Source organism: Haliaeetus albicilla, chromosome 1, assembly GCF_947461875.1.
Source record: "Haliaeetus albicilla chromosome 1, bHalAlb1.1, whole genome shotgun sequence".
Lineage (NCBI taxonomy): Eukaryota > Metazoa > Chordata > Aves > Accipitriformes > Accipitridae > Haliaeetus > Haliaeetus albicilla.
This window is the reverse complement of record NC_091483.1, coordinates 55,637,435-55,663,548: the sequence shown is the minus strand read 5'-3', so window position 1 is coordinate 55,663,548 and position 26,114 is coordinate 55,637,435. Positions and strand designations below refer to the sequence as shown.

The following is a 26,114-nucleotide window of genomic DNA, read 5'->3' as shown; positions in this document are numbered from 1 at the left end:
AGGATAACTTTTGTCTGGAACTACCCGTGCCCAAGTCCCTTAGGTGAACTCACCTGATTAGCTGGCAATTGAGTATTGGTAATGGGTTTGTCCAGAGAAATATCCAGTTGCTCTCTTTCTCTCTTGTGTCCTAGAGTCCCATCTGGGTTGCCAATTCTGTTAAAGAATTTTCAGATGTGGGTTTCTCTAGGTTTGCTTTATTAACAACTCAAAATTGGGCCACCACCACAGTGAATGGCACACTTCCAAAAGTTTCCAAACCTTATATACCCTTTTGCCACCCACTGTCCCAATCCAAAGTCTCTGTCATTTTCCAGCCGATTTTCTGTTCTCATATCGTTATCATTCATCATCTTATCTCATCCATTCTCCATTCTCATGTCTTGGTTCTTCTGAGATTGGTGGTCATAGGCAGAAGGTGTCCGGTCACCATCATCACTTATCTTCTTACACTTGAAAGGTACCTATGAATTTCTAAAAAACCTACTCAGGTTAATACATTAATTTATCTTGTTCTAAAGTTAATCACTTACTCCCATGTCTTAGGTCTAAGATGTATGATCCTTCCTCTGTTGATTCAGCTTGACTGGATTTTAAGCCAGCCATGAAGAGGGAGTCTCTTAGCACAATTAAGCAGCTCATAGATATTGTTTTATAAGCACCTGCATTCTATTAATCATATCTAAAGCAATTTCTAATCATTAGTTATATGTCTAATATGAATAGTCTTAAAACAATAAGGCTTAAGGCCTAGTTCCTTTTACACTTTGCCCAGAGTATTCTCTCACTCTTGCCAGCCAAACCAGACCATTGGGCTTTGCTGCTGCAAAATGTGCTCTTCACATGGAGGTTTGGCAAGAGTGATGTCCTAAAACAGCTCTTAAAAGTGTATCTCTTAAAACTAGTATCTCCTGTGATCTAAGGAGTAGTCTTGAAATCACACATAAAAACTATTTAACAGACACTGGCTGCACGCCATTCTGAAAAATAGAATACACAAGAAAATCCCATGTGGGGCAAGTCCCTAATAACCACTGATTTCCTAGCTGGTTCCCCTTAAACTGGTCGTAAAATGAAAGAGCACTGGAATGACAATTTCCTCATAGGGCATATGTGCGCCCAAGGATAGTGGTTGCTTGGATTCTTGCACCTTCCTGTGCCAAAGTGCCTATTAAAAATCAGGTTAGACTTCTTTTTAATTTTAGCTTTAAAGGTAAAGTTGGTTATCACAGTTGAGTACATTCCTCAAACACTCTTTAAGATTCACCTGAAAGTACTTCAGAGCTATAAAAGTGGAGAGAAGTTGATAGACAGAAACCAATAAAAGTTAGCGCTTCAGAATAATAAACACAAAGCAAAAGAAAGATCCTTACCCCTCCCAGAACAAAATCAACCTTACACATCAAAGAAAGAAACAAGAGATACCAAAAAGAAAACAACCAATATGGAGTCAAATGCTTGGCTGAGGAATTTTCTGTTGTCAGAGTAGAAGGAGGTCAAGGACCAGAGACTTCACAAACTCGGGGAAGGTTTACAGGCTCTGGCTGCTTGTCTGAAGAACCTTTTAGAAAACGCTGCAGGGTTGCCAGGATTCTGAGGTTCACCACGTTCACCAAAGGAAAAGCCTTCCCAGTGTGTGTATTTAACAGAAACACTCCGTGTATGCATACAGCACATGAGAGAAGGAGGAACTATTACCAAGTATGATAAATATGGTTTGTTTGTCCATTATAAAATCACAAAGACTGTTAATTGCTTAAAAATTCCCTGAGAAACAAAGACCTGGAGTAATGGAAGCATAGTGCGGTTACAAAAATGTATCAGTAATAACAACATTCAGAGCATGGAAAACCACATAGAGTTACACTGTAGGGCATTGTTGTCATTCTAGTGGGAGTAGCAGTTAAGGGTGAATGAAAACACATCAAAAATCACAGCAGGAAGTAGTCAACATACTTCTGAGTAAAACATTAAACTGTCCTCACTACGTACAAGAAATCATATAATAGTTTTCTATGTCCTGGCTGATTCTTGGATGTACTTATTTCTATTTTATACTTGGTCTGGCCTATCTTTTAGTAGAAATGAATGGCTGACAATTATCAGATGTTCAAGGTTTAGGATTTCCACTTTCAGCGTGAAGAAGCCAGTAAAATGGCCACAGAGTTTTCTCTTCTCTTAGGCTGCACAGCTATACGCGTAATTTCTTTTCTATAGTAAAGACCTGCAACACTAGCTGACTTCACCAGGGTTATAGGTGCTTAGATCCTGTAATCAGACTTGATTCTACCTGCCATTTCTAATACATATTGAAATGAATCAAGAACTATTATACAGAGTACATTACTGGAATTACTCTGGGGCAATGTTCATGCCATGTTCCACAGAACATTTTATTGCAAAAGGTCTTCAGCGAGTCTCAATATTTATTAGTCCTGTCTTTTAGCGCTAATTTACAAGAAATGAGGTTACACTTCAGCCCAAGTGTAACAAAATGAACAGTATTTTGTAGCCAACATACTGTAACCTTGAGAAAATTGCAACCAAATTAATGTTGAGTATGAATATGCATGTAGAGTTTTGCATAACAGGTATAAAGGTAATGATTAAGAAGCTTTACACTGTTGTGCAAACAGAACAGGCATCTAATGACCTGCAAGTCTTTGTATTTCCACTGCGACTGTGGGAGATGCCAAACTGTAAACTCACCCATCCTAGCTTTTTTCCAGAGTTGCTTTCTTAATCCTAAGTTGTGTTTGTACTTTTACACTTTTTTTCCTCTACTTCTCTGGCACTTCCTTCTGCTTCTTAATCATGCCCATTCAGGCACATGTCTACTGGGCAATATGCAAGGACAACTTCTCCCAGATGTCTGACAGTTCTTTTAAATTCCATGAGTTTATTCTGGGTTTCAAAACATGCTTGTTTTACAGTTTGAACCCAAATAAAGCATTGGTTTTTACAATCACTAGCTTTAGAGAGGTTTACCCCTGTCAATACCAAAGTAATTGTGGGGCTGCAATTTATTTTCTGTTAAATTCAGATAATTTTTTATGTCTGCCTTAGGTTAAGGGTATATTAAATACTATTCTAAAATGAAGACGCTCCTTCTTCTGTGAGTGGAAACTCCTATTGTAGTACACTATCTTGGTTTTGCTGGTTTGCCATAATTGTATTCTTGTATAGATCAAATGCTATTGCTTTATTTTTTAACAGCTACACCTGTGGCACCCCCAAGAATAAAAAAATACAGTGAAAGGCATTCCTACACATATATGTGTAATGAAGCACCTTGTAAGCATTGACTTTTGTATTTAAGACACGTCTGTTTTCATTTCAAAACACATTACACCTGAAAACTCCCTCCTCTTTTGCTCTGATGCTTATCTGTGTGTCAACTCTATGGAGGGAACTGGGATGTAACTGTTATATTTGAAGCCAAACTTAGCAGTTACTAAGAATCTCAGAGAGAGTACCCAGAATACAATGGCTAAATTCGTCAGGAATTGCATTATTTTCATTGCATTGAGTTTAATGGAAGTCACACAAGCACATCAGATTCGTGATTACAGTCTAGTTTTACTGGAACTCCACCTCTGAACTGTGAAGCTAGATACTGTAATTACAAAAAGTGTTGCAAAAGTGTTTCAAATATTTATTGGCTGAATACATCCTGTGAGCCTCACGCTCCTGCTACGCAGCTACAAAAGCAGCCACGTTCTGGGTTTACCCTGGCCAAGGATCTCATCTTACAAGTTCCATTTGCATCACGCCACAGCAAGATGAAGTGGTGTCATCACTTGCATAATCCTAAACCAGTGATAAGTGAACTTGGTGACTATTCTGGTATGACTTCTCTTAAATGAAGAAAAAGAAAGATGCCTTTAGTGACATGGAACTTGGAGAAGAGAAAAGAGAAAGAAGGTCACCAAACCTATGAGCCTCATTCTTCCTCCCCTAGAGAGGTCGACTTTTCCATCCATATGCTTCAATTCTTTTGTGGACATTTGAAACATATGTAAGTTTTCAAATAACAGCCAAAATTCACCAAAGTTTTTGTAGCTAGCCAAACCCCATTATACTGCAGGGTAAATTAATTACTTGATTGTGAGACTACTGGGACAAACTTTAGTTTAGTACTGTGCCCTCAAAAATGTTTTGACAGGAATTTATTGCTAGTAATAGGTCATATAGGTGTCAAGCGTTTACAGTTTACTCCTGTGGATTTGGAGTTTCACAGGCAAGGGGAAGAAAATGTGCATCATAAGATTTATTTAGAATGGGACAGTAGCTTTAACAGAAATGAGAAGATAGAGCTGGCAGTTTCACAGGGTACCGTATGAAGGTTAATAAAACTTAAGAAGATGACGTATTCCAACAGCAAAAGGTCTTTTTAGTTCTTAGTTACAAATTTACCTTTCATGCCAAAAACGAAATTCTAAAATTCAGATTTTGCTTAAGTAATCCTTTTGCCAGAACGTGGCAGCTGTGATCATGGCTGGGTTGCTTTAACTCAGGGTTTCTTATAAAATTAACAAACATAGTGGCTTAAGCCTCAAGCCGTGAACCTCAGCAAACCAAATACTTCTTTTGGTGCTTTTTGCAGATAGGATTGCTTATCAGAAGTCCTTACTCTGCTATAAAACAACACACATTTCATTAAGATGAGCGCAGCACTAACCTGGACACGTGCCTCTGAGTCCCATGTAATAGCAGTTTATCAACCATTTATTTATATACAACCAGAAAGCGGGTCAGCTCCTCTTTTCCCCATCAGCTTGTGGGAGGACAACCTTTTGTGTCTCTTTTCCTTACTTGCTGGTGTGACTATCCAGTGGACAAACGCTCCTTTGGTAAGGCAGCAGTGAGGGGGCGAGACCCACTCACCATTCCTTGGTGCAGGGCCGTGAAGAACAAACTGGCCATACAGGCCGACCTCCGCGAAGAAACTCCTGCCAGGTTGAACCGAACATCTGTTCACAGTCACCTCCCACCGCGCCATCCTCTCTTAGCCGCGGTGCCATCATGGTGTGGGCTGTGCCACCGCCAGCACCTCCGCCACCGCACAGCCACCGGGTCCGTGGGGCTTCGCTAGGGCTCAGCCTGTTCCGCAGCCACCCGGGCAGGGGGTCGCTCCTCTCCCTCGCCGCCCAAAGCGCGGGAACGAACGGGAAACTCGGCCCTCGGCAGCCAGAGGCCTCAGGGAGCCACCGTTTCTGTCAGCGACGGCGCGCAGGCCGAGGCCGGTGGGTCGAACGGCGGCGGCCCGGAGCTGTCCCCCGCACGGCCCCTCTCTGGCAGGTTTCCTCGCCGCCCCAGGTCCCCGGGCCGCCCCGCCGCTGTCCCGGGGAAGCGGCTCCCCGCCGCCGCCCCCTCACGGCCCGGCCCGGGGGCTCGGCGGGGGGCCCGGGGGCTCGGCGGGGAGCCCAGCGCGCTCCGCCAGGCGGCGCTGTAGCGCCGGCCCGCCCGCGGCCGCGTGCCGGGCGGGCTCCGCGAGGCGGGAGGGGCGGCGGCGCCGCGCCCTGCCGGGCACTCGGGACTCGGCTCCGGGCGAGAGGGGCGAAGCCCCCGCCGAGCGAGGCGATGGTCCCTCTGTGGAGGGCCGTTCTCTCGGAGAGCCTCCTGGGTAGGTGGCGGCGGGGCTGGGGGCGGGAGGCTGTGAGGGGCCGCGGCGGTCCGGTCCGGTCCGGTCGGCCGTTAACGGCACCGGCCGGCCTTGTCTCTTGGCTCAGGCTAGGACTTACTGCGTGCCGTCAGCGGAGCGCTGGTGCAGGTGTGCGGAGCGGGCGCGGGGCTGTGCCGCGCTGCCCCGGGCACGGCGCGGCGCCGAGGGCGGTCACCGGAGCCCGGTACCCGCGGGGCTGCGGGCTCGGGTGCCCGGTGCCTGTCCTGCAACGCACACGCGTAGAAAATCGTAGCGCAGTGCTAGTGTGCCTCGGTAAGGTGTCTTCGGGGGAGAGCGGCGCGCTGATGTCCTAGAATAATTCGTTTAGCCACCGGTCCGTCCTCGGGGAGCCCTGAGGCTGTGGGTGGAAATACTGATTTTAGCCAGCGTTGTTCCCCCTCTGAACGCTGACCCTTTCCTAGACCGAGCGCTCCGTCACTGAAGATCAAAGTAGGAGCTGCTGTCTGAGTGGGGGAAGAGCTGTTCTGTTTCCTGGGAAAATGTGTTTATTTAACTTGAAATAGCAAGTATTTCTTCACAGAAAGTGGCTGTTGTTACTTGAGCTACTTTCAAATACGTTTGATATTCTGCGTTTGGAAGTATAAAATGGTATATTTTTAAGTAATCTCCAGGAAACCGTGCTGTTGAAAATATGCAATGGGGTTTTTTTTTTCTTTCTTTTTAGGCTACATTTCTTGGTCTCTTTATCATGCACTGCCACCAATGATCTATTACTTCCCCCTTCAGACGCTGGCACTTACGGGTCTAGAAGTTTTTGCTGTTGCCTTCTTTTCTCCAATATTCTTGATAATTGGCCCTTTTTGGAGGTTGGCTAACAATAAGTACATCCTAGCCCTTCTGAGACTGACTATGGTTGGTAAGTATGCACTGTAGTGAGTTATGGATTTCATCTTGGCATCAAGGCATAAGAATAAACATTCTAAATTGCCTCAAAATTCAGATGATTCTGAAAAGAGACAGGAAGAAGAAGTTCTTGTTCTCCCAAGCACATGCTTTTCTGTCCCTCAAGCATTTAGACTTTGTCAGAGGAATATTGTTTACATCCATTGTGTTGGTTTTGAGACCAGCACTGCATAATTAAAGACAAATCTCATTTCACTTTTATTTCTAGAAGCTTTTAAGTTAGTGCAAGTCATGCCCAGTAGGAAGAATGTTTTGAGTATTGCACAGAGATTGGCAGAGCAGGTGTTTTTTGTATAGCAGTTTTGTGTCTGTGACAATGGGTAGGGACGAGACATTACAGAACAGCTTGGGACTATTATAAAAGCAATCTGCTGTGAGGGAAATGTAGGCGGTTTTTTCTTTTAAGAATTTTTTTTTTTCATTAAATCTATCTAGATGCCTGTAGCATATTGATGGGGTTATAGTCTTATCCTAAATGTGAGATGGCTCTCATTGTCAGTTGCAGAGGAAGAAAGTTTGATTTTAAATTCAAGATAAAGCTGCCTCACTACCCACCTCATATGCTCCTTCCTAAACCAAGATTTGCTGGGATTCCCTCTTTGGTCTTCAGCTAACTGGTGCAAGTCTTAACCTCTTGTTGATTTTCTGAAAGTTTGTTGGGAGAAGGTTTGGCAGCTACAGCCACATTCAGAAGCAAGTTACTGCTAATGAGTTTGCAACACCTGGATGAACTTGGAAGAGACCAGGGTCTCCATCCTGTGTAGAGGGAAAATGCTGCTGCTAAGTGATGTGTTTCAGAAGCAGCAGTTCTGGCTCCTCATTTATCAATACAAGATGATAATCAGAGAATCACTTCCCATACAGTTTTCCTCTTACTGTTAGAAGACAGAACAGGATCATCTTATTTACTTTGCCTGCACAATTTTTTAAAAAAAGAATTCTTTATCTCTAGAAAGATGCTAGAACTGAACAGTTTGTTGGCATTGTCAGTTTAGATGAAGAATAGTTTTACTGTGTTCTTTTCTTTTTCTACTCTTTCCATCATATCCATCCTAATACTTTTTTGTTGGTTTTTTTTTAATAAGCTTTTCAGTGAACAGAATCTTCTGCTTCAGCTTCCTGCAGCGGTGCTCAGTGTATTGCTTTCTACAAGATCTGCTAATTTAGAAACTAGTACTGAGTGTAAGCATTTCAGATTGCACCCTGCCTTCCTTCAGATATCACAGTAACACAAAATTTGCCATGTTTATTTTAGTCCTTCAGATCATCTTGCTGTGTTTACTAGTTCACTTTACCAAAAGAGATGGAAATCGCTTAAATGTGTGTAATTTTTGTTCTGCTAAGTGAAGAGCAGTGACAGGCCTGTAATGGTGTGTAAAGTCCGTTAGTTTATGCCTGTTTGCTTCACCTGCATTGCAAGCTCCTGAAGATATTAACTACAAACAAAAAGCTAGCACCTTTAGTAGAAATCTGGGGAAAGGGTGTGTTAATGGAGGTGGTCATAGAAGGACTTGGAGCATGGGGAGGCTGAAGCTATATGCAGCCTCAGCCTGGGCTAACCTGAGCATTGCTATATGCATATATTATCTCATGTTTGTTCCTGCCTGAACAGGAGCAGTTCCCTCAGTGACCATATCCCCCTGCTGTTTCCATCTCCCAAACACTCTTAATATTGTCCACCCCTTGGCAAGTCTACACCGTATTCTCTCCCAGCTCTACTGTACTTACTCTGTATTCTCCTTACCTGTTGCCCTACAGTAAGCATTAGCATTTGGGGATGATGTAAGAGCATGTTCCTCACCCTCTTTGTCTCTAGCATGGAATTTAGCAGCCAAAGGTACCTCTACTTGCCTCCCTACTGCATATTCTCAAGTTATCCAGATGCCATTGCACAGGCAGCACTGGGTTTTAGGACTTTCCATATATATCTTTTCACTTGGTTCTCATCACTTCATTCTGTCTTTTAAATTATTTCTGCCCTGTCATACTGTGCTGCTTTTTCTCCTGTTCCTCAGTTCTTCCTGCTTTCTTTCCTTCTTTATACCTAGACACTTCTTCCTTCTTTCTCTTTTTCATCTTTTTCTCTTCTCAGAAAGGCCATGGCCTTTCTCTGGGGCTTGTTGAACAAAATCAGGCAGAACAATCTACCCCATGCATGCTCCACCCCATTCCACTGGAAATACTCAGTCTTCAGTTTCACAATCAAAAAATCTGGAAATTCTTCATGCTTAGCTAAAACCAGAATATTTAGGGGGTTGGGGTTTTTTTTGCTGTTGATGGAAAAGGCTCTTCCATTATTCATCATCATCTTTCTTTTTGCCTTTTCAGGAAGCTTTATTTTCTCCAAAACTTCTGTTTTAATTTCTGTATCCTTTCATACTACCTGATTTTGTGTTCTATTTAAAAAAAACAACAACAAAGCAACAATGAAATACCCATGTGGTAGTGCTTATCTGAATCTACGTCTTCAGACAACAGACAGTAAATTTGCCTGTTTGTTTAGATATATTTACGTTTTGGGTGTACTTGCTCAGCAACAAAAGGTGTGTCTACTGTAAGTAGGCAAACCCACACTAGCTTTAATCTGCCTAGCACAAGTGATGAAAGATTTGAAGAGGCAGAATTGTGGATTTCAGCACAATTTAGTGACAGAAATCTGTGTGCTTTGTACATGCAACCTCTGCTAAAGTCCATACAAGTACATCTTCACTACACATTGATTTCATTTTATTGTCTTTGCTCTAAGCTTTACATCTTTTACTCTGAGCAGAATGAGCAAATAGACAGTTGGAGGACTCCTAGCATGCGTTGCCAGAATCAGCAGCTCCATTTCTGGCCTTCCTTGCTTAACATCTCTTCAAGTTTGACTCCTACTCACTTAGCAAATGGCTGGTAGCAAAATGATGTTGCTTTTCCTGCTGTTTGCCACTGGTCCTGAGCCAGAATTTGCCACGCTGACTGAAGTTATGAGGATGTGTGTGTGTGACCTGTAGTCACTTGAATTGCAAACCTGCTAGCAGAGTTCAAAACTGCTGATAAATGTGAGGTCACTGTGCCATGGGAAATGGCGGAGATGCACGTGCACTGTCTCTTTTGGTGACTGGGAGAGTGACAGTTTCCAGTAACACGATGACACAGGCTGCTAATGACCACTCTGAGACCATATACTTGGCCAGAGAAAGCCTTGTTCACACCTGCTAAGGCAATTGCCTACTAATCCTTGTGCAAGATATGGTGACTGCTCCTTTCCAAAAAGGGTATGGCTTTTGCCACAGTGCACTTACGTAACACAAAAGCCATAAAAGTAAGTGCACTGTGGCAAAAGCCATATCCTTATTAGAAAGAAGCAGTCACCATACATGAAGTTTTATGGCTTTTGATTTATTTAAGTGCACTGTTCAGGAATATCCGTATGCTTAGATATTTTATCCATATGTCCTATTTATGGAATCAATGGCTATACATACTTAAATTAAGGCAATTGCTGCAGTCTTGGATAATTGGTTTATGTTATTTTTTTTCCTGAAAATGGCAACTGCTATAATATCATATATACCCAGTTTCTATCCATACCTACATTTCTATATGTTTTTGAACAAACCAAAATGTCATGTGTTTTCAGATGAATGGTGTAGCCATCCAAATTACAGACAAGATTGAACTAATGCACAGGAAATTCTTATTACCTGATCTCTATTGCCCATTAAAGCAATCTCTGTATCTGTGTGTTTGTTTGTAGGAAGCTTAGCATCATACCAGGCACCAAATGCTTCAGTTAGACTATTCATCTTGGCTGCAGGTGTTTCCTCCTCATTGCTGGTTCAAACGGTAACATGGTGGTCAGGAAACAGTTTACAAAGGTATTTTCTTATACTAATGGGATTGTAGCTGACATTTCTTTATATTAAAAGGTGTTTTCTTCCCCCCCGGCCCTGAGAAGTTAAGATTTTTCTTTTTTTTTCTCAAATGCATCACAATTTCGAAAAATGATTCTTACAGGTTCATCAGGATATGGGGCTTCATGCTAGGCAAGATAATGCTCCTTGTTCTTCGCATCTGGTATACATCACTAAACCCAGTCTGGAGCTCGCAAGCTGCCAATACTGTCATACTGATAATTGGTTTTATAGCAGCAGCGGAGCGAATTTATTCAGGTAAGCATATTACAGCAAAAATGGCAGTTATGAAAGCGTACTAAAGTATACCTATCTGTGTGTCACTGGGTTTTGATTCTTTGTTTTTTTCCCCCAGTACAGTCTGTTTTTAGACCTGATGCGTGAGCATCGCAGACTTTAGAAACCATGGGGTACTTCCATCTGCCCATAACACGGTAGAATCAATGTCACAATTCATACAAGCTGTAGTAAGTTGGTGTTGGAGCTAACAACTAATTGCAGTATCAATAATGTGACAGTAACGCAAACAAAGGCATAACCTAGACCAATAAAACCAGAATGGGTTGTCCTTATTCCAACATGAAACATCTGTGGTATTCTGTTATTTTCTTAATTCAGTCTGCTCTTTGAGTTTCTCTGCCAGTGCATATCGTTTGACAGAGAAGGGAAGACAGGACAAAGCTGGAGAACAGCTGATGTGGCAAAATAAACAGAAAGAATTGGAAGAGTGGACAAGTTGTCCTGGTCAAAATTTGCCTGAGTTCTCGGAGCGTCTGGACAGAGTACACACAGCAGTGGGGGCTGGCATAGGCTAAGCAGACTTGAAAGCCATGAAGGTAATGCCAAGGACGACAGTGAGGTTGAGTTGGTTAGTTAGGTTGGTTAGTTAAGGCAGCTCATGTTAAATCCTCAGAAGTTCCTTCCTTCTCAGTATAACCTGAATGAATTAATTGAAAGATAAGACCTTATCTGTGTGTAAGTGGGTATAAATTGGCATTGTGTATTGTATGTAGACTTGTGTTACATGACATAAATTAAGCCTGAGCTTTCATCATAATTTAGAAAGGGAATCTACTGCAGGAGATTAGGCCGGGAATCTGTCTTCTTCCGAGGTGACAAAGCATTATGTCTGTGCAATTAAAGGCGCTGCTTTCTCCTTAGATGAGAGGGGATCTAAAGTGCATGGAAAAAGGAGAAGAGAAAGAAGGGAGTTTATTTCTGGTGTCTTTGGAAGTGTCAGGTTTTGTTCTTATCAGAGTTTAGAGTTTCAGAGAACAGAATCCTCTGAAAACGTTCTAATAAATTTTCTGCTGATTTTCAAAGCCAATTTAATTATTTAAATTCCAGTAGTATGAAGAATAATCATATGGGCAGGTTGCCATTTTTGTGCACTTAAGGTGAGTAGCTTTTCCTGACAGGCCTAGGGAATGTTATTAGGGATTTTTTTGTCTTATCAATTTCCATGAATGATAAGATAAGTTAGCTTTTGTGTCTGAGCAAGTAATTTATTCTGGTAATTTTGTGATCTTGGCTATTTCTTCTTCTCGCTAACCCTTTCTAATAGGATTTGACAGTTTGCTCAGCTATATTTCTATTCTTATTCTAGGTGGAGACAAGAGGAAACAAGAAGCAAACAAAACTGGTAATGCAATTAGAGAGACTGTTTCCCACCCTCACTGGCTTTTGTCAGGGATTGCTTTTGGCAGCCTCATGTTCCTCACCCTGTGGATATTTGGGGAGGTCTCATTAATTTCTAGATGGGCAGTAAGTGGACATCCACATTCAGGTCCAGATCCTAATCCATATGGGTAAGTGTTTTTTTATTATTATTATTTAAACAAAACAGTAATCAAATGCCAGTGCTGTAGTGGGTGACAAATTAAAACTCTACCAGACAATGGTATAAGAATTTACATAGAATAAAGTGGGTACAAGGTACTTCACACAGAGGACTTGTGGATTCATTCTTGCTTTCAGATACCTCTGAGCATTGTGTCTGTACCAATAAATCTTAAATTTTTCTAATACAGAATTATTTTTATTTCACCAGTAGAAAACTTGATTTGCCACATTGCAAATCAATTTTTAAATTAGGGCTGAGGTTCAAGGACTTATGAATGAAGTGCATCTATAATATGCAGTAAATGAATCTAGCAGTTGACTTCAGAGAGGAGATGGTAGGAAATAGTGTACGTCAGAGATGCATGCAGATAAAAAAAAAAGTAAACTGTGTGCAATAGTAAAAGATATACTTCTGTAGAATTTTTGGTTAGTAAGAATTTAGTCTTAATGCTATGTGTTGCTCAGCCGGGTTCCAAAATCTAGAAAGACACCAGATTAGTTATTCTGAGTCAACTGTGTGTAGTGGCAGGTGAGGCAGTTAATAATTTGGAATTAGTATACACAAGAGCTACCCAAGACTGATAGCAACGTTAGATGCTGTAGGATCCCCCATTTGACATGAAGAAAATACTTCTGTTTGTGGTGGATTCCTCCTTCTCATTTTCTCTGAGTTCTTTTTGCCTTTTATACCCAGTATTTCAGTGGAGTGCTTCTGCTGCTGAACATAGCTCACTTATACATTATGATAAACTGCCGTTATTTTCAACTGGATGTTTTTTATGTCCAGTAAAGGGGAGAAAATGTAGCAGGGTGTGAGATAAAGATGTTTTGTGCTCAAATTGAGCTCTCTTTAAAATAAAAGGATTATAAAATATTACCAAGCATCCTTGTCTGTATGTCTAGGAGTTTCTTTTTCAGTGCCAGGTGTTTATAAAATTATATTAATGTATGATTTCTTTTTCCTTATTGTTGTATTAGAGGTACAGTTCTGTTGAGCCTGGCTCATGGACTGATGCTTTCATTTTGGAGCTGGTCTTCTGTCACCAGTTTCGCCTGGTTTCTTGTAGGTAGGTGCAAATCCTGAGCAGAATATTTGTTTCTATTACCTTATTCCCTTTACTCAAGCCTTCTGACCCTACACCACATCTCAGAAAAGTCAACTGCTAATCAAAGCGTCCTTTTCTTTATCACTGGCTGTAGTATACACATCTGACTAGTTGACTAAGGATTACAGGCCAAATCTCCAGGCCATTGCAGAGCAGCGTTGTTCTCTTCAGAAGCATCTGTTGAGGTTCTGTACCCATGAGTAGTGTCTCAGTTCTCACCATCTGCATTGTGTAAGGCTACATCTAGGGTTATGGGGCTGAGAGGACACAGACCTCTTGATTCCACCGGAGACACAATAACTTGTAATTTAATGAGCAGTTCACCTAGAGGCAAGCTTGCCTTCTGTCTCCCTAGTTGCTAAGATCTCCAGGTGGTAAAATAGTATGAACATCAAAGCATTTCTTCCAGACCAATATATTTGTAAAATCAGTCTGCATACAGTGGGTTTTGGGTGGTGGGAAGAGGAATTCAGGTGCTGGATCTGGACATCCATTTTCAAGAGGATGGTATAGCTATGCTGTGGAGCAAGCTATGCATGGTGCAAGTAGGAAGAGATGGAAATAATTCTGCTCTTGAACTGTGGAGAGATGTGTTTTCCATACCTTCTCAGCATGGATGCATGGATACAGCTTGGTTTAATTTGTAGGCCCATCTGAGTGAAATTTAGTGGTATAAATGCTGTTTAAAAAAAAAAGCAAATTTGCTTCTTTTTTGGCCTCAGCTAATTGTTTGTAAATGTTTATATCAAGAAGACAAAGCAGTACTTCCTACAAATGTTTAATAATAAATTGGGACATATCAAAATACAGAGACCAAAGGAAATGATGAGTTATGTTTTGCATTTTTTCTTATTCACCTTCTCTTTAGGAGCACTTAAGAGCCAGCACTTTCAAGTCTTCTTCCACAACCTTGAAGACAAGAAATTTAATGCAAACAGAGTTTCTCCTAGTCAGGATCCAAAATAAAATACCAAATATCGGGAAAGTCACAATAAAGACATAAGAGTTAGCAATGCTTAAACCATCAATTGCTGTCATGGTTTAACCCCAGATGGCAACCAAACACCACGCAGCTGCCTACTTACCTCCCTCACAGTGGGATGGGGGAGAGAATCAGAAGGGTAAAAGTGAGAAAACTTGTGGGCTGAGATAAAGACAGTTTAATCGGTAAAGCAAAAGCCATGCACGCAAGCAAAGCAAAACAAGGAATTCATTCATACTTCCCATGGGCAGGCAGGTGTTCAGCCATCTCTAGGAAAGCAGGGCTCCATCACGTGTAATGGTTACTTGGGAAGACAAAACGCCATCACTCCAAACATCCTCCCCTTCCTCCTTCTTCCCCCAGCTTTATATACTGAGCATGACATCATATGGTCTGAGAGATGCCTTTGGTCAGTTGGGGTCAGCTGTCCTGGCTGTGTCCTCTCCCAACTTCTTGTGCCACCCAGCCTCCTCGCTGGTGGGGTGGTGTGAGAAGCAGAAAAGGCCTCGGCTCTGTGTAAGCACTGCTCAGCAGTAGCGAAAGCATCCCTGTGTTATCAACACCGTTTTCAGCACAAATCCAAAACATAGCCCCATACTAGCTACTATGAAGAGAATTAACTCTATCCCAGCCAAAACCAGCACAGTTGCCCAAATTTACCTTTTGGTGCAGGTGTTAGTTTTAAGAAATGTGTATGCAAATTGTAATGTGAGTATGAGCGTTTGATTTTTGATGTACACACATCACTAATTTAAAAAAAAGTACAGAATGGTTCTTTAGCTGATTCAAGCATTGTATTCTAAAATGCTCAAAACTTTTATCTGTAAGAGTAAAATATTAAAAACATTATATACATTTGCTGTCATGATGTGGAAGTTAGTAAACATTTTCTTGCCTACAACAAAGTGTTAAAATGAAGTTGTCCTGTTATAGGGAGTTTCTGTGGTTGTTAATGTTCTGTTTGGGCTCAAATCCCATCACAGTCAAGGACAGTGTGGTAAATCAAGGATCTTGCAGTTAGTAAAAGATTAATAGTTGTTTTCTTGCCCATCATATGGTTATCTAAAGGGAGAGAAGATCAGGAAAAGATATGTTTTCTCTTCACAGTAACCTATTTGATTCTTTCTGTGTTATGTTAAAGGAGGTTCATAACAAGCAGATGTGTTAATCTCTCAAAAACTGCATCATCCCTCTGTTGTGCTGGGAAAGCTCTGTGTAAGAAAAACTGTTCAGTTTTGGCTCTTGATGATGTTTCTCCGCTGTCTTTTTGCTGCACTGTTTTCTGCTGAATAGGCAATCTTGAGGAGAGTGAGGTATTAGGAAAAGTAAGATGCTGTCTTTGGCTATTGGGAATAACTGTCCTTCTAGTGATGCAGTTTTCATGGCTGCAAAGCACAGTTAAATTTCCCAGACTCTCTTTTTTTTTCCTAGACAGACTGTGAAAAAGAAGGTGGCGGGTAATATACCTGACTGTGACTTCTTACTCTATTCTTTTCTATCCCTTCACAGGTTTAGCATCTTCAACTGGTCTCCTTTATTTACACACCTGGAGTGCTGCAGTTGCAGGCAACATTCTTGCTGTCTTTACTATGTGCGTGTGGCCTCAACTGGCTGGACGCTTTGTTAGCTGTCTGCATCCTGGGAAAGCCATGAGTACAGCCATGTTTGCCTATGTTCTTGAATTATTCTTCTGTGTGTGGTGTACAGCTTATAAATTTGTACCTGGAGGAATTTACACAAGAGAAAGCTCTCATCTTCTTTTAGGTACATTTATGACTATGAACAAATACAACTATGTTTGCTTTAGCCTCACCCAGATGTTTAAAATGTATCTAGTGTATAAACAGTCTTTCCAAATGCTCAGCTGCTGTTTGATTTACTATGGTAAGAGTTTCTATGCGAAAATTAGTGACACATGCAAAAAATAATCTACTTGTTTCTTTACTGTTAGAAATAGTTTAAAATGTAGACAGAAAATGGAATTCAGTTGAGGGGAAAATGACAAAGTGAAAAAAAGTCTGATAGTACACAACTGAGGAAGAGATCTGTTAATCAGTCGCCCTAAAAAAAATGGCTGCAATCCAGGATGTGAATGCACCTGTATGCTAGCTGCCTTAGATAGCAGTATGGTACCACAGGTAACAATGCCGTTTCTGGAAACTCAGGGGTTTATGAAGGCTGTGTTAGTGGGACTGTAACGTAATTCAGTGCATTATTTAGCCCCGCTCTGAGGAACAAAGTGCAGCATCTTGCTGATCTAGCTAGTCTGCATTTGAGACCTGAGCTTCATTTCCATGGGGCTCTACCTTATGCTTTGTGGACACTCCAAGCATGTTTGGAGGAATGTTGATAAGCCTGCAGTTTCAGAAACATGCAAACAGCAGAGGATGAAAAGAAATTGTCAGGTGTTTGCCAATGAGGAAGAATTGAGGTTTTAGCAAAATGATCCCTTGATGAAGATGGGCAGGTGGAAATGAAACCAACCCTTTCTGGTTTTGTCTCCAGAATTATTTTCTTAATAGGTACTAATGTGTTTCAATAGCATATTTCACTAATTATGTTTAAACAATGCTAAACATTGTCTTGGGCTAAGTGTGTGGCACATTTTAAAATGTGGTGCATTATCCTATATTTTGTTTGAAAAGGATTAATGAATGCTGTGCTTGACTTGTTGCTTGGATGGTTTTAGATTTTGTATGTGTCTTTGCAACCACTTTCTGTCACTCCAGTTTCTAACTCTCCGTATATGTTTCATATACTACAGCAATCACATGCAGGGTTTCAGTTTGTTATGTTTTGAGGAGAGTTCCATTACATTTATTGCAGTTTTCTTTGTTCTGAAAGCACTCTGGGGGATCCATAGAAAGAGTTATCTCAGTTAATTTAATTTTATTTTTTGAAGTTATGTGAAGAAAGCATGTGGTAGAGAAATGTCGAATATTTTCTTGAGTAAAGCTTTGACAAAAGAAAAGCTGTTATATAAAATTCCACTCTGTCACTTCCTTTGAAATACACACTAGTGATTAATTCACCTGGTGTGATCACTGGATAGTAACACAGAGATGGCCCTAGCTTTCTCTTTGGTAAAATGAAAACTGTGAACTGAACCCATCTCAGCTGATGGCACTACATGAGTTTATATTCCATCTGAGAATCCAGTTTCTGTCTTGATGCCATCCCGTTGCTTATCAAAGATTTTCAAATTATACCATGAGACTGTGTATTTGTTGCTGCACTTTTACCCTTACAGCTTGGCTTTCTGGCAAACTGCTTGTTTTCTTCTGGTTTCTTTCAGGTGCAAGTGCTATTTCTTGCTTTCTCCTCCTGTCCAATATCCTGCCTTTCTCTTGCTGCAGTTTGGGTAGGGAACTGCACCGGGAAAAGTGACAATGAAAGTAAGATCATTATATTAAAAAATTCTGTGCTGCTTCACTGTGATGTAACATAATACTGAGGGGTTGGATCCCTGGTCTTCCATCAACTTTAATGGCTTTGAATAAGTCTCCCTTTGAGAAAGGTTTTGTGTGTGCCGCCTTCTTCATTGCACTAGACCCAGCTTCCTGGTTTGCAAACTTTTACTACAACCAATGTAACAAGTAAGGGTAATAAGAAAACACTGAGTAATTGTTATTTCATCTTCAGCTATAACTCTGAAATAAAACATGACTTCTATAGTTAATTAACTATGTCACAAAGATATTAAGGACATATACCTTCTCCAGCAGAGCTCTTATGCAGTTCATTATGCTCCCACATTTTCTTTTCAGTAATTGGATCCTTTAGCTCATAAGGGATGGGAAAAGAGCTTGTACTATTAGTCTGAACTACCTATTGAAAAGAAAAGATACCATCACAGTGTGTTGCAACAGTTAGTGCATTAGTGCACTGAAAATGCATACTAGCTTTTAAAATGTATCTATAGGTGTGCTTAGTTGTCTATTCTTAAAATGCACAGCTGCTTCTATTGGCTCTGGAGGACAAGAATACACGATGCTGCCATGTTAAACTGTCCTCCCAACGTGCTGCAGTCTGCTTACACTGTTTTGGAATGAACTGTTGAGCAATTGCTTTTGTAGTTCCTGTATAAATATGTGTTACTTGTATTTTGGTGACAGAGCAGTTTATTTGCAAAGATAATGGAGATCTACAATCAACAATGTATTTTTTAATCAAGCTGTTATTTTAAGGTTCTGTAATATATAGGTGTAACTTAATTGCTCTTGTCCAGGTTGATTCCAGTAAACTTTGAAAGCACTGGGCTGAGCTGAGAGTACCAGTCAATAGGGTCCTGAAGCATTTTAGCATAATTTATCTACCATGTGCTAGCGTTTTTGATGTAATACCCTGAAACTGTACTGCAAATCAGTCTTTGCTTGACAGTGCTGGCTAAGTGTGCTTGAGGTTCTTGAAGTTGGTGTTAGGATACACAAAGGTGGGGAGATCTGCTGAAAGATTCGCTACTTTGCCCAAGATCAAAGGATTAAAATATTTTTGGTTTTATTGTTCTCCCAATTGGTACATGGATGGTGGAAGGGAAAACATGGCTTTAAACAAGTATTTCACTAACAGAAGAAACCTGATAAAATGTGCAGTAGTGGGACCCAGTAGTACCAGCAGAGTTAAAATATCTCTATGTTTCCATAATGAGTAATGAGACAGGTTCAGAGGATTGCTTGGTTAGCACCCAATGCAGCCTGATGCTGGGGACCACAAAGTTATCTGGTAATATCATGATCCTTAGGCTGCTGGATTAGAAGGGAAGAGCAAGAACAGCTGTAAGTTGCATTAGTGTCAGTAGCTGGCCTTGTGCTCAGCCTGAAAGACCCAAAGGTGGACTGTATTTTGGAGCTCACCAGAGTCCAGAGTGGAGTTCATAATGTGAAGGGGTCTTTGGCTAGATACTTTTACTATTAGGTCTGCTTTTCACACAAAGCAGGCTTAATAAGGCTGTTTCAGGTGTATTAAATCTTAGCAGCAGCTTATAATTTTGATCTTCATTCTTTTTGTTTGAACCAGGTGTTCAGTGGCATTTAAAATAATCTTTTAGCTTTGAATTCTTACTGCAATACTACTGTTTTGAAATATTTTTTCTGAAATATTTATCATTAGTGGCATGTTTAATGTCACTAGCTCATTTTGTTGGAAGCAATGCTTATGTCAACAAGTACAACAACGTAAATTAAAAATTTTTGAAGTGCTGCAGGCATAGTTGAGGTGAATACTGTGACAATTATAAGTAGGATCTTCTCTATCAATAAATCTCATATTGCCTGCATTACTACATTTGGTATAGCATTTATCTGTGTTTGTGCTTTGAATTGTCTTTGTTGTTGGAGCTGTAAGGTTGAATGTAACACAACAGCTGGGATTTTATAAATTGTGCGTTTATGAGCAATGTTTAATATGTTAAAGCTCTACAGAAAAAACTAAAGACTTATATTTTTACAGGGTTTATAATGTTATGTATTGGGGTAGACTTTCTAACAGGACCCAAAAAAGACCTTAGCTCTATCTTTGAAGTGAAAAGCAACCAAAAGCCACTATTCAAAAGAAGTAAAAACTACATTAAACTATGTAAGTATAATTTTACTTTCTTTTTTCCATGACTCTAGGAATACTGTCTGAGGAAAAAGAGTAATGCAGTGGAGTGTTTTGCTTAGGTGTTTTAGAACTGTTTTTTTGGTGCTAGTTTTAGAGCTAGACTTGTAGTTGGTATTGCTCTAGTTCCAGTTTTAATGATGACATACTATCGGAGCAGCTGATTCACTATGATTACGGTTGAGAGAGAGGATCTTCCTCATGGAATGTGTTAAATGGAGACTAAAAAAAATGAACTGGGAAAAAAAGAAAATGTGAAAATGGATTTGGCATCATTTGAGATTTCATTTTGGTTGTTGATGAGGAGGCCTCTCTGGATCTTGGGATTTATTACATGTGTATACAAAAGAGATGAATGATTTCTCAGCCCGTTCGGTGTATTGATTTTGAAGCAGTTCAGTGTGCTGCCCTTTAAAGGGCTGTGTGAGCTGGCTAGCAGTGGGATGGGACACTGCTGTATAATGTGACAGCCCTCCTGTGTGAGGAGGCAGTCCTGCAAAGCCTGTTGTGGCTGACATCACAACACAATTCTGATGCCTTGCTGCACGTTCAGACCAGGCCTATCCTCAGGAAACCTTTATCATCTCCTGCCTGTGAACTATGCCTAGGGATCCCGGCCTTCCAGATGATATGTATGAGGTCTGCTTTTTTCCTTAGGTTTCAAAGAGAAAATGAAATGTTTGAGGTTTTACCTCTTGGCTTTTAAACCTCTGGAATCCATCCAAATGATGTTTTCAAGTATTTCTCTACAATCATTTAAGCTTCAAATTTGTTTTCATCACTAGCTTACTTTTTATAAAGAAGAAGTCTGTCAATGTTGTGAAGTTTGTTAGAGGAAAAAATTGCTAGGCATTAGGGCATGCTAAGCCTACAGAGATCAGGATGCTGAAGTTTCAAATTCCTGCATCTTTTTTTCCTCTGTGACTTTGGATCAAACCACTTATTATTTGCGTACCTCATTTTGCCTCATTTGGAAAGCAGAGACAATAGTGCTTCACCACTTTTCAGGGCTGTTTCTGAAAACTTTATGAAGGTCTTTACCCTATATACTCTGACTTATATACTCAGGGGCCAGAAGAATGTGGCCCCTGAGAGTTTGTGTGTTTAGGGGCAACATGAGCACCAATGAATTTAAATATTACTACTCAAAAACATTTCACAAAAGTGAGTAAATACTTCAAAATACTGTCTGTAACAAAGCACAGCCCTTGCTCAGCTAATTTTGTGACATTACAACAGTAACTCTTGTATTTCCTCATCGTGCCCAGACTTGCATTGTTTCTCAGCTTCCCCTTTAAGCACCTTTGCATCTTGCAGAGTGTGAAATTGCTTGACATTTGCTAATGTAAACAGCATGTCCTTTCTTCTGTCATCGTCCATGATAACATTTATTTAAAATTTACACAAAATTGTTCCAGAAAACGTGCATAAAAATAATTACATATCAGTTTAAAGATTTGATGAAAGAATAAACTGGAGTTACGCTACTTTGTAAATGAAGTAACTGCAGAGGGTTTTGATCATCAAGTTACCATATGCCAAACCCTGACACCTCTTAAGTGTCCACTGTGGTTATTTGGAAGGCTACAGGAGCAATGGGAAAGCTCTGAATTTGCATTCTGAGAAGCCACAGTGCCTTTCCAAGAATGTGTCAGACAAAGGACTGCTCTGGAGGTCTGGCAGAGATCACATCTTTCTGACATGTAAAGGCTTGTGAAGTAAACTAAATTTTCTTTGACACATTATATTAATACAAAATAAAAATTTTATACTACAAATGTATACCCGCAACACAGAGAGAAAAATACTGAAAAGTTTACATGATGCTCTTACTCATCCCCTATAATGAATTCTTCAGTAGGTATCACTTTTACATAAATATTCCAAGGAGTTTTGGTACATTGTATCTTCTCAGCCTCTTGTCTTTTGGAGAATGTAAGTGTATCTGCACACATATAGATATTCTGCATGCATATAGATACTCTTAAGTACGGCCCTTTGGAATGGTGTTATCACTGGCATATATGGAAATTTAAATGCATACATTTCCCATTCCATGTATAGCACACCTTAGAATGACAGTGTACCCAGTTCTGTTTAACTGCAGTAATAATGTTATTTTCTCTTGCTTTAAAAACAACTTTTCTGTGTTTCTCTGTTTCAAGTATTGTGGCTGTTTGTTGGTGTTGGTTTGCTAGGATTGGGTCTACGTTATAAAACTTATCAGAAGATGTTGGGCCAAGGGGTGAGTAGTGTGTTTGTGAACAATGGTAACTTTCAAATATACAGTAAAATGTGTGTGTGTTATCTTAGGTGTATTGGTTGGTGCTGAAGAAGTCTTTGTACCAGAATCCAAGTATTCAACAAAACTAATGCAGAAATGAAGATGCAAAAAGTCTAAGTTGTAAATTCATGTTGAACATAGGAAATGTCTGGGTCTTAGGAGATTTATAGTGCTGCTATGAAGGAAAAAAATATTCTTAAAACCAGAGAAATGCTTGCCTCATATATTCAATTTGAATGTTACTTTTATAAATGAGTTTTTTGAATTGTATTCAAAACTTGACTGGACAATGCTGTTAGCAGCCTGATCTTATATCAGTGAAGTTTGAACACATAACTTCCTGAGGTTCCTTCCAGCTGAAGTAATTCTATGCTTCTATATTTATATGGATAACTCAGAATTGAACCTCTGTGAAAAGTTGGTTGACTTAGATTAGATTTAGACTAGTTATGGAAATTGGATAAAAATCAGAAGATTCCAGTTTTCTATCTGGCAAAAAAATTAGGTATTGCAATGATAGTAACAATTAAGATGCTTAATGCTCTGGAAGTTTAGCATTTAGATTACTTAGAAGTTGTCCAAGTGTGCTACTTGCCCATTTAATAATTTTAATTCAAAATTAGAGCTGTTTTGATCAGATATAAATTAACATGTTTCCATTCTATGGTTTAGTTGATTAGTAATATAAAATTGAATTTTTGATGCAGTTAGTTACAATTGTGAATTAGACTTTTTTTCTTTTGGTGGCATTTCGGAAATAGTCCTTTGAAACTTGCTCTTGACGTGTATTCCTGTTGGTAATTTTTCTGTTAGAGAAATCACTGATGACAAATGTAGAAAAAGATGCAGAAAATGTGATGAGAGCTAAGTAGAAATTGTGTGTGTGTGTGTGTGTATGTATGCGCCCACACGCACATGCATATTCAAACATGCGCACAGACATATACAGTTGGCTTTCTTTTTAGAACTCATTCAGGTTTGTAGTACCTTATAATGTGGAAAAAAGCAGGTAGTTCATCTTAGAAGGATGAAAAAAATTGTAGTCTTTTTCATGTTCATTTATTTGCTGTTACTTGTACAAATTCATTTTGACTATGATTTTTCTCCTCTTATTAATAGCAGATTTTTCTCAAAAATACCTGAAGTCTTTGTAATCCTGACTGGTTTATTAGGAAAATATGTTGGTTAAAACATCTCTTCTTGCTTGTCTTTTATGGCACCATGTATCTGATGTTGTTGACTGCAAAGGTATAATATATAAAAGTCAAATTGTACTTTTCTTCCATTTATTATTTTGAGGTTCCAAAAAGAGACTTCTCTGCTATGATCTGGCCTTTTAGATTTGCATATGACAATGAAGGATGGTCTAATTTGGAAGGATCAGCTAATTTGCTTGATCAGACAGGTAACTTTTTTTTCCCCACTTCATTTATATTTGAGAGGGTTCATCTGAAGAGACAGAAGCAAGAACACCTGCTGGGTGACCGAGTCCATTCTTACATTAACACAAGAACCTGTGTCTAGTGGCTTTCTCCTGAATTTGTGAGCTGTTCTAGTACAATCACTTCTGTTAAAAATCCATTTGCAGAGGTGATAATTTTTTTTAATGTCTTTTAAAGAGGTTTCTGGTTGGAGGAAACACTTTGTTTATTATTTGGATTTCTTTCTCATATTGCTGATGAGTTATTTGTCTATAGAGAAATTTTTTGCATAAATGAAATAATAAGTATCCTTCTAGATAAAATTTAATGTTTTATAACCTCTCTGTATTTTTTTTTTAGATGTGAAGCATTATATAATTCCTAAAGGGTCTGAAATTAAAATGCCCTAAACAAGGTGTACAGAGGAGAAACAGACAAGTCTGTTTCCATCACTGAGCCAGAGCAATGTATAAAAGAAAAATAGTAATTGTAGCTTGGTTGAGTTGTCATGATTTTACTGTAAAGAAGGCTGCGTAACCTGTTGCTCATGGACAGGATTTTGGTTAGAAAATTAGCTATAGGAAATGAAGAATTTGGACCAAAGATTAGTGCTGCTGCAGGGTGGATTGAAAGGAATTTACCAGTGGTGCTTGTAGGTTGTGATACCCATAAGATAGGGAAGACTGGAAGCTGCTGCTTTAAGATTTAAAGCAGCTCAGGAGATTAGGAAGCATCCATGCTGCCATTCCAGCATTTGTTGTTCTTTCCTCCTATGGTGTGAATGTGCCACAGGGTTTTCCTGAGCAGCTCAGGCTTGACAGACCTTGACAGACAGTGGGAGGGCACTGACACAGGTGCTGCAGTGCAAGCTTTGATTTTGTGGCAGAGATGCCCAGGAGTTAGTGAAGAGGGAACAGGCTGATTCGTGCATCATTCACTCCGTTGTCCCATGATCAAAGGTTCAGAGGGCTGAGCTATGTAAGCTGTCTAGTGATATGAGAAAACAGCTGGGACATTTGATGAATTGAAATTTGGAGCTTTCTTGTATATGTGTGATTCCATAGCTCATGTCTGGGTATTTATTTAATCTTTGGATATTTATTTATGAACTGTAATTAATGCATTTATTTCTGGTACCTATAGTTTAAATTTATGAATATTAGAAAAAGTGATTACTTGGTTATGTCCACTGAGCATTTCTTGTGGTAATGAAGTATCGCTTCTAGAAGAAGCAATTGGTAAAGCAAAAAGGCAGCAAATTCCAAAATATAAATGAATAAATCTTAATTCCTGGTTGCTGGAAACAGTATTCTGGAGTTTTATGTTACATGTATATTGTTATATAAAATACCACATTAACATTTCCAGGAAATGCATTCATGCATTCAGAGTTGAGCTGCAGATTCTTAAACGATTTATTTGCTAAAGAAGAGTAGCTGATTTTGGGAGCCACAGAGAAAAAAGTGGCTAACTTTTTCAGCATAGAGGCTATCTTTAAAGGTGTGGTGGTGTGCATTCCTTGGGCTCATCTTCTCCCTGTTGGAATAGTGAAGATGCAACATGTAATGGCTTTTGTGACTGGAACTCTTGTCTACCATGAAGGGAACCAACATCAACCCCTCTCAATGGTTTCAGTCATTGTTTCTATGTCCAGCATGTATGCTAATGATGTAGAAGCAAAAATCTGGGAATCCACTTAAAAGTACTCTGAGCTACCATTTTCCCTGCTAACATTGTTTTCATAGTGCTAAATAAGACATTTCAAAAGCAAAAAATCTTATGTGGCAAGAATGGTGGTGGATGGAGGGGTCTTAATTCCTTATAGAAGGGCTGCAGAAGAAGTGGTGACTCCGTCTGCCTTCTAGAGTAGGAGAGCACTCCAAGGCAGGCGTAATCACAGCAAGAAGGGAGTGCTTGTTGCTGCTGCAGCCATACCAACCTGTTGCTCAGGCTGAGCCTGGATGGTTCAGCCAGGCTGTGGCCAGCTTGCAGACTCCCACTTTCCTTCAGGTATGGGCAGGCCGTTCTTAGCTGCCAGTTCCTTGAGGGACCACATAGCTCTTCCTGTATCCTGCAGCTAAAATGTTGGGGAGCCTGTCACGTTCCCCTGACAAAACCACACCTTGGCATGTAAACAGTGAGGGACCACAGTGCCCTGAGAAAGTGAGGTGGCTGCAGATGGTCAACAATTCACTAGAGCTGGGAACCCTTCTGTTACCATGCGTGGGGGCTGATGCTAGGTTGCTATGGGCTGATAAATTGTTTCGGCAACAGCAGCCTGCTCCCTCTTGCATAGGACCCTTTGGAGCAGAATAGGATTTGGTAGATGAAGGTAAGTGCAGATGTGCTGTGTAGCTCTCGTTCATCAAGTTGAAAGCAGTAGACTCTACTGTGCT

The 26,114-nt window shown here is 40.1% G+C and overlaps 1 protein-coding gene across 3 annotated transcripts in view; it reads left to right on the top strand.

The window, feature by feature from the left end:
- The first annotated feature begins 5,487 nt into the window (after window positions 1-5,487).
- The window catches only part of CWH43 (cell wall biogenesis 43 C-terminal homolog), a 31,823-nt gene continuing 11,196 nt past the window's right edge, over window positions 5,488-26,114 (top strand). For 2 of the 3 annotated variants that reach the window (XM_069790507.1, XM_069790498.1), the window contains exons 1-10: window positions 5,488-5,626; window positions 6,351-6,542; window positions 10,329-10,449; window positions 10,589-10,743; window positions 12,092-12,293; window positions 13,306-13,394; window positions 15,925-16,179; window positions 19,864-19,989; window positions 22,179-22,258; window positions 23,597-23,702. In XM_069790507.1, the coding sequence (XP_069646608.1) occupies window positions 5,584-5,626; window positions 6,351-6,542; window positions 10,329-10,449; window positions 10,589-10,743; window positions 12,092-12,293; window positions 13,306-13,394; window positions 15,925-16,179; window positions 19,864-19,989; window positions 22,179-22,258; window positions 23,597-23,702 (1,369 nt within the window). In that variant the 5' untranslated portion in view covers window positions 5,488-5,583. The remainder of the gene's footprint in view (window positions 5,627-6,350; window positions 6,543-10,328; window positions 10,450-10,588; window positions 10,744-12,091; window positions 12,294-13,305; window positions 13,395-15,924; window positions 16,180-19,863; window positions 19,990-22,178; window positions 22,259-23,596; window positions 23,703-26,114) is intronic. The other variant, XM_069790516.1, reaches the window with a different exon arrangement.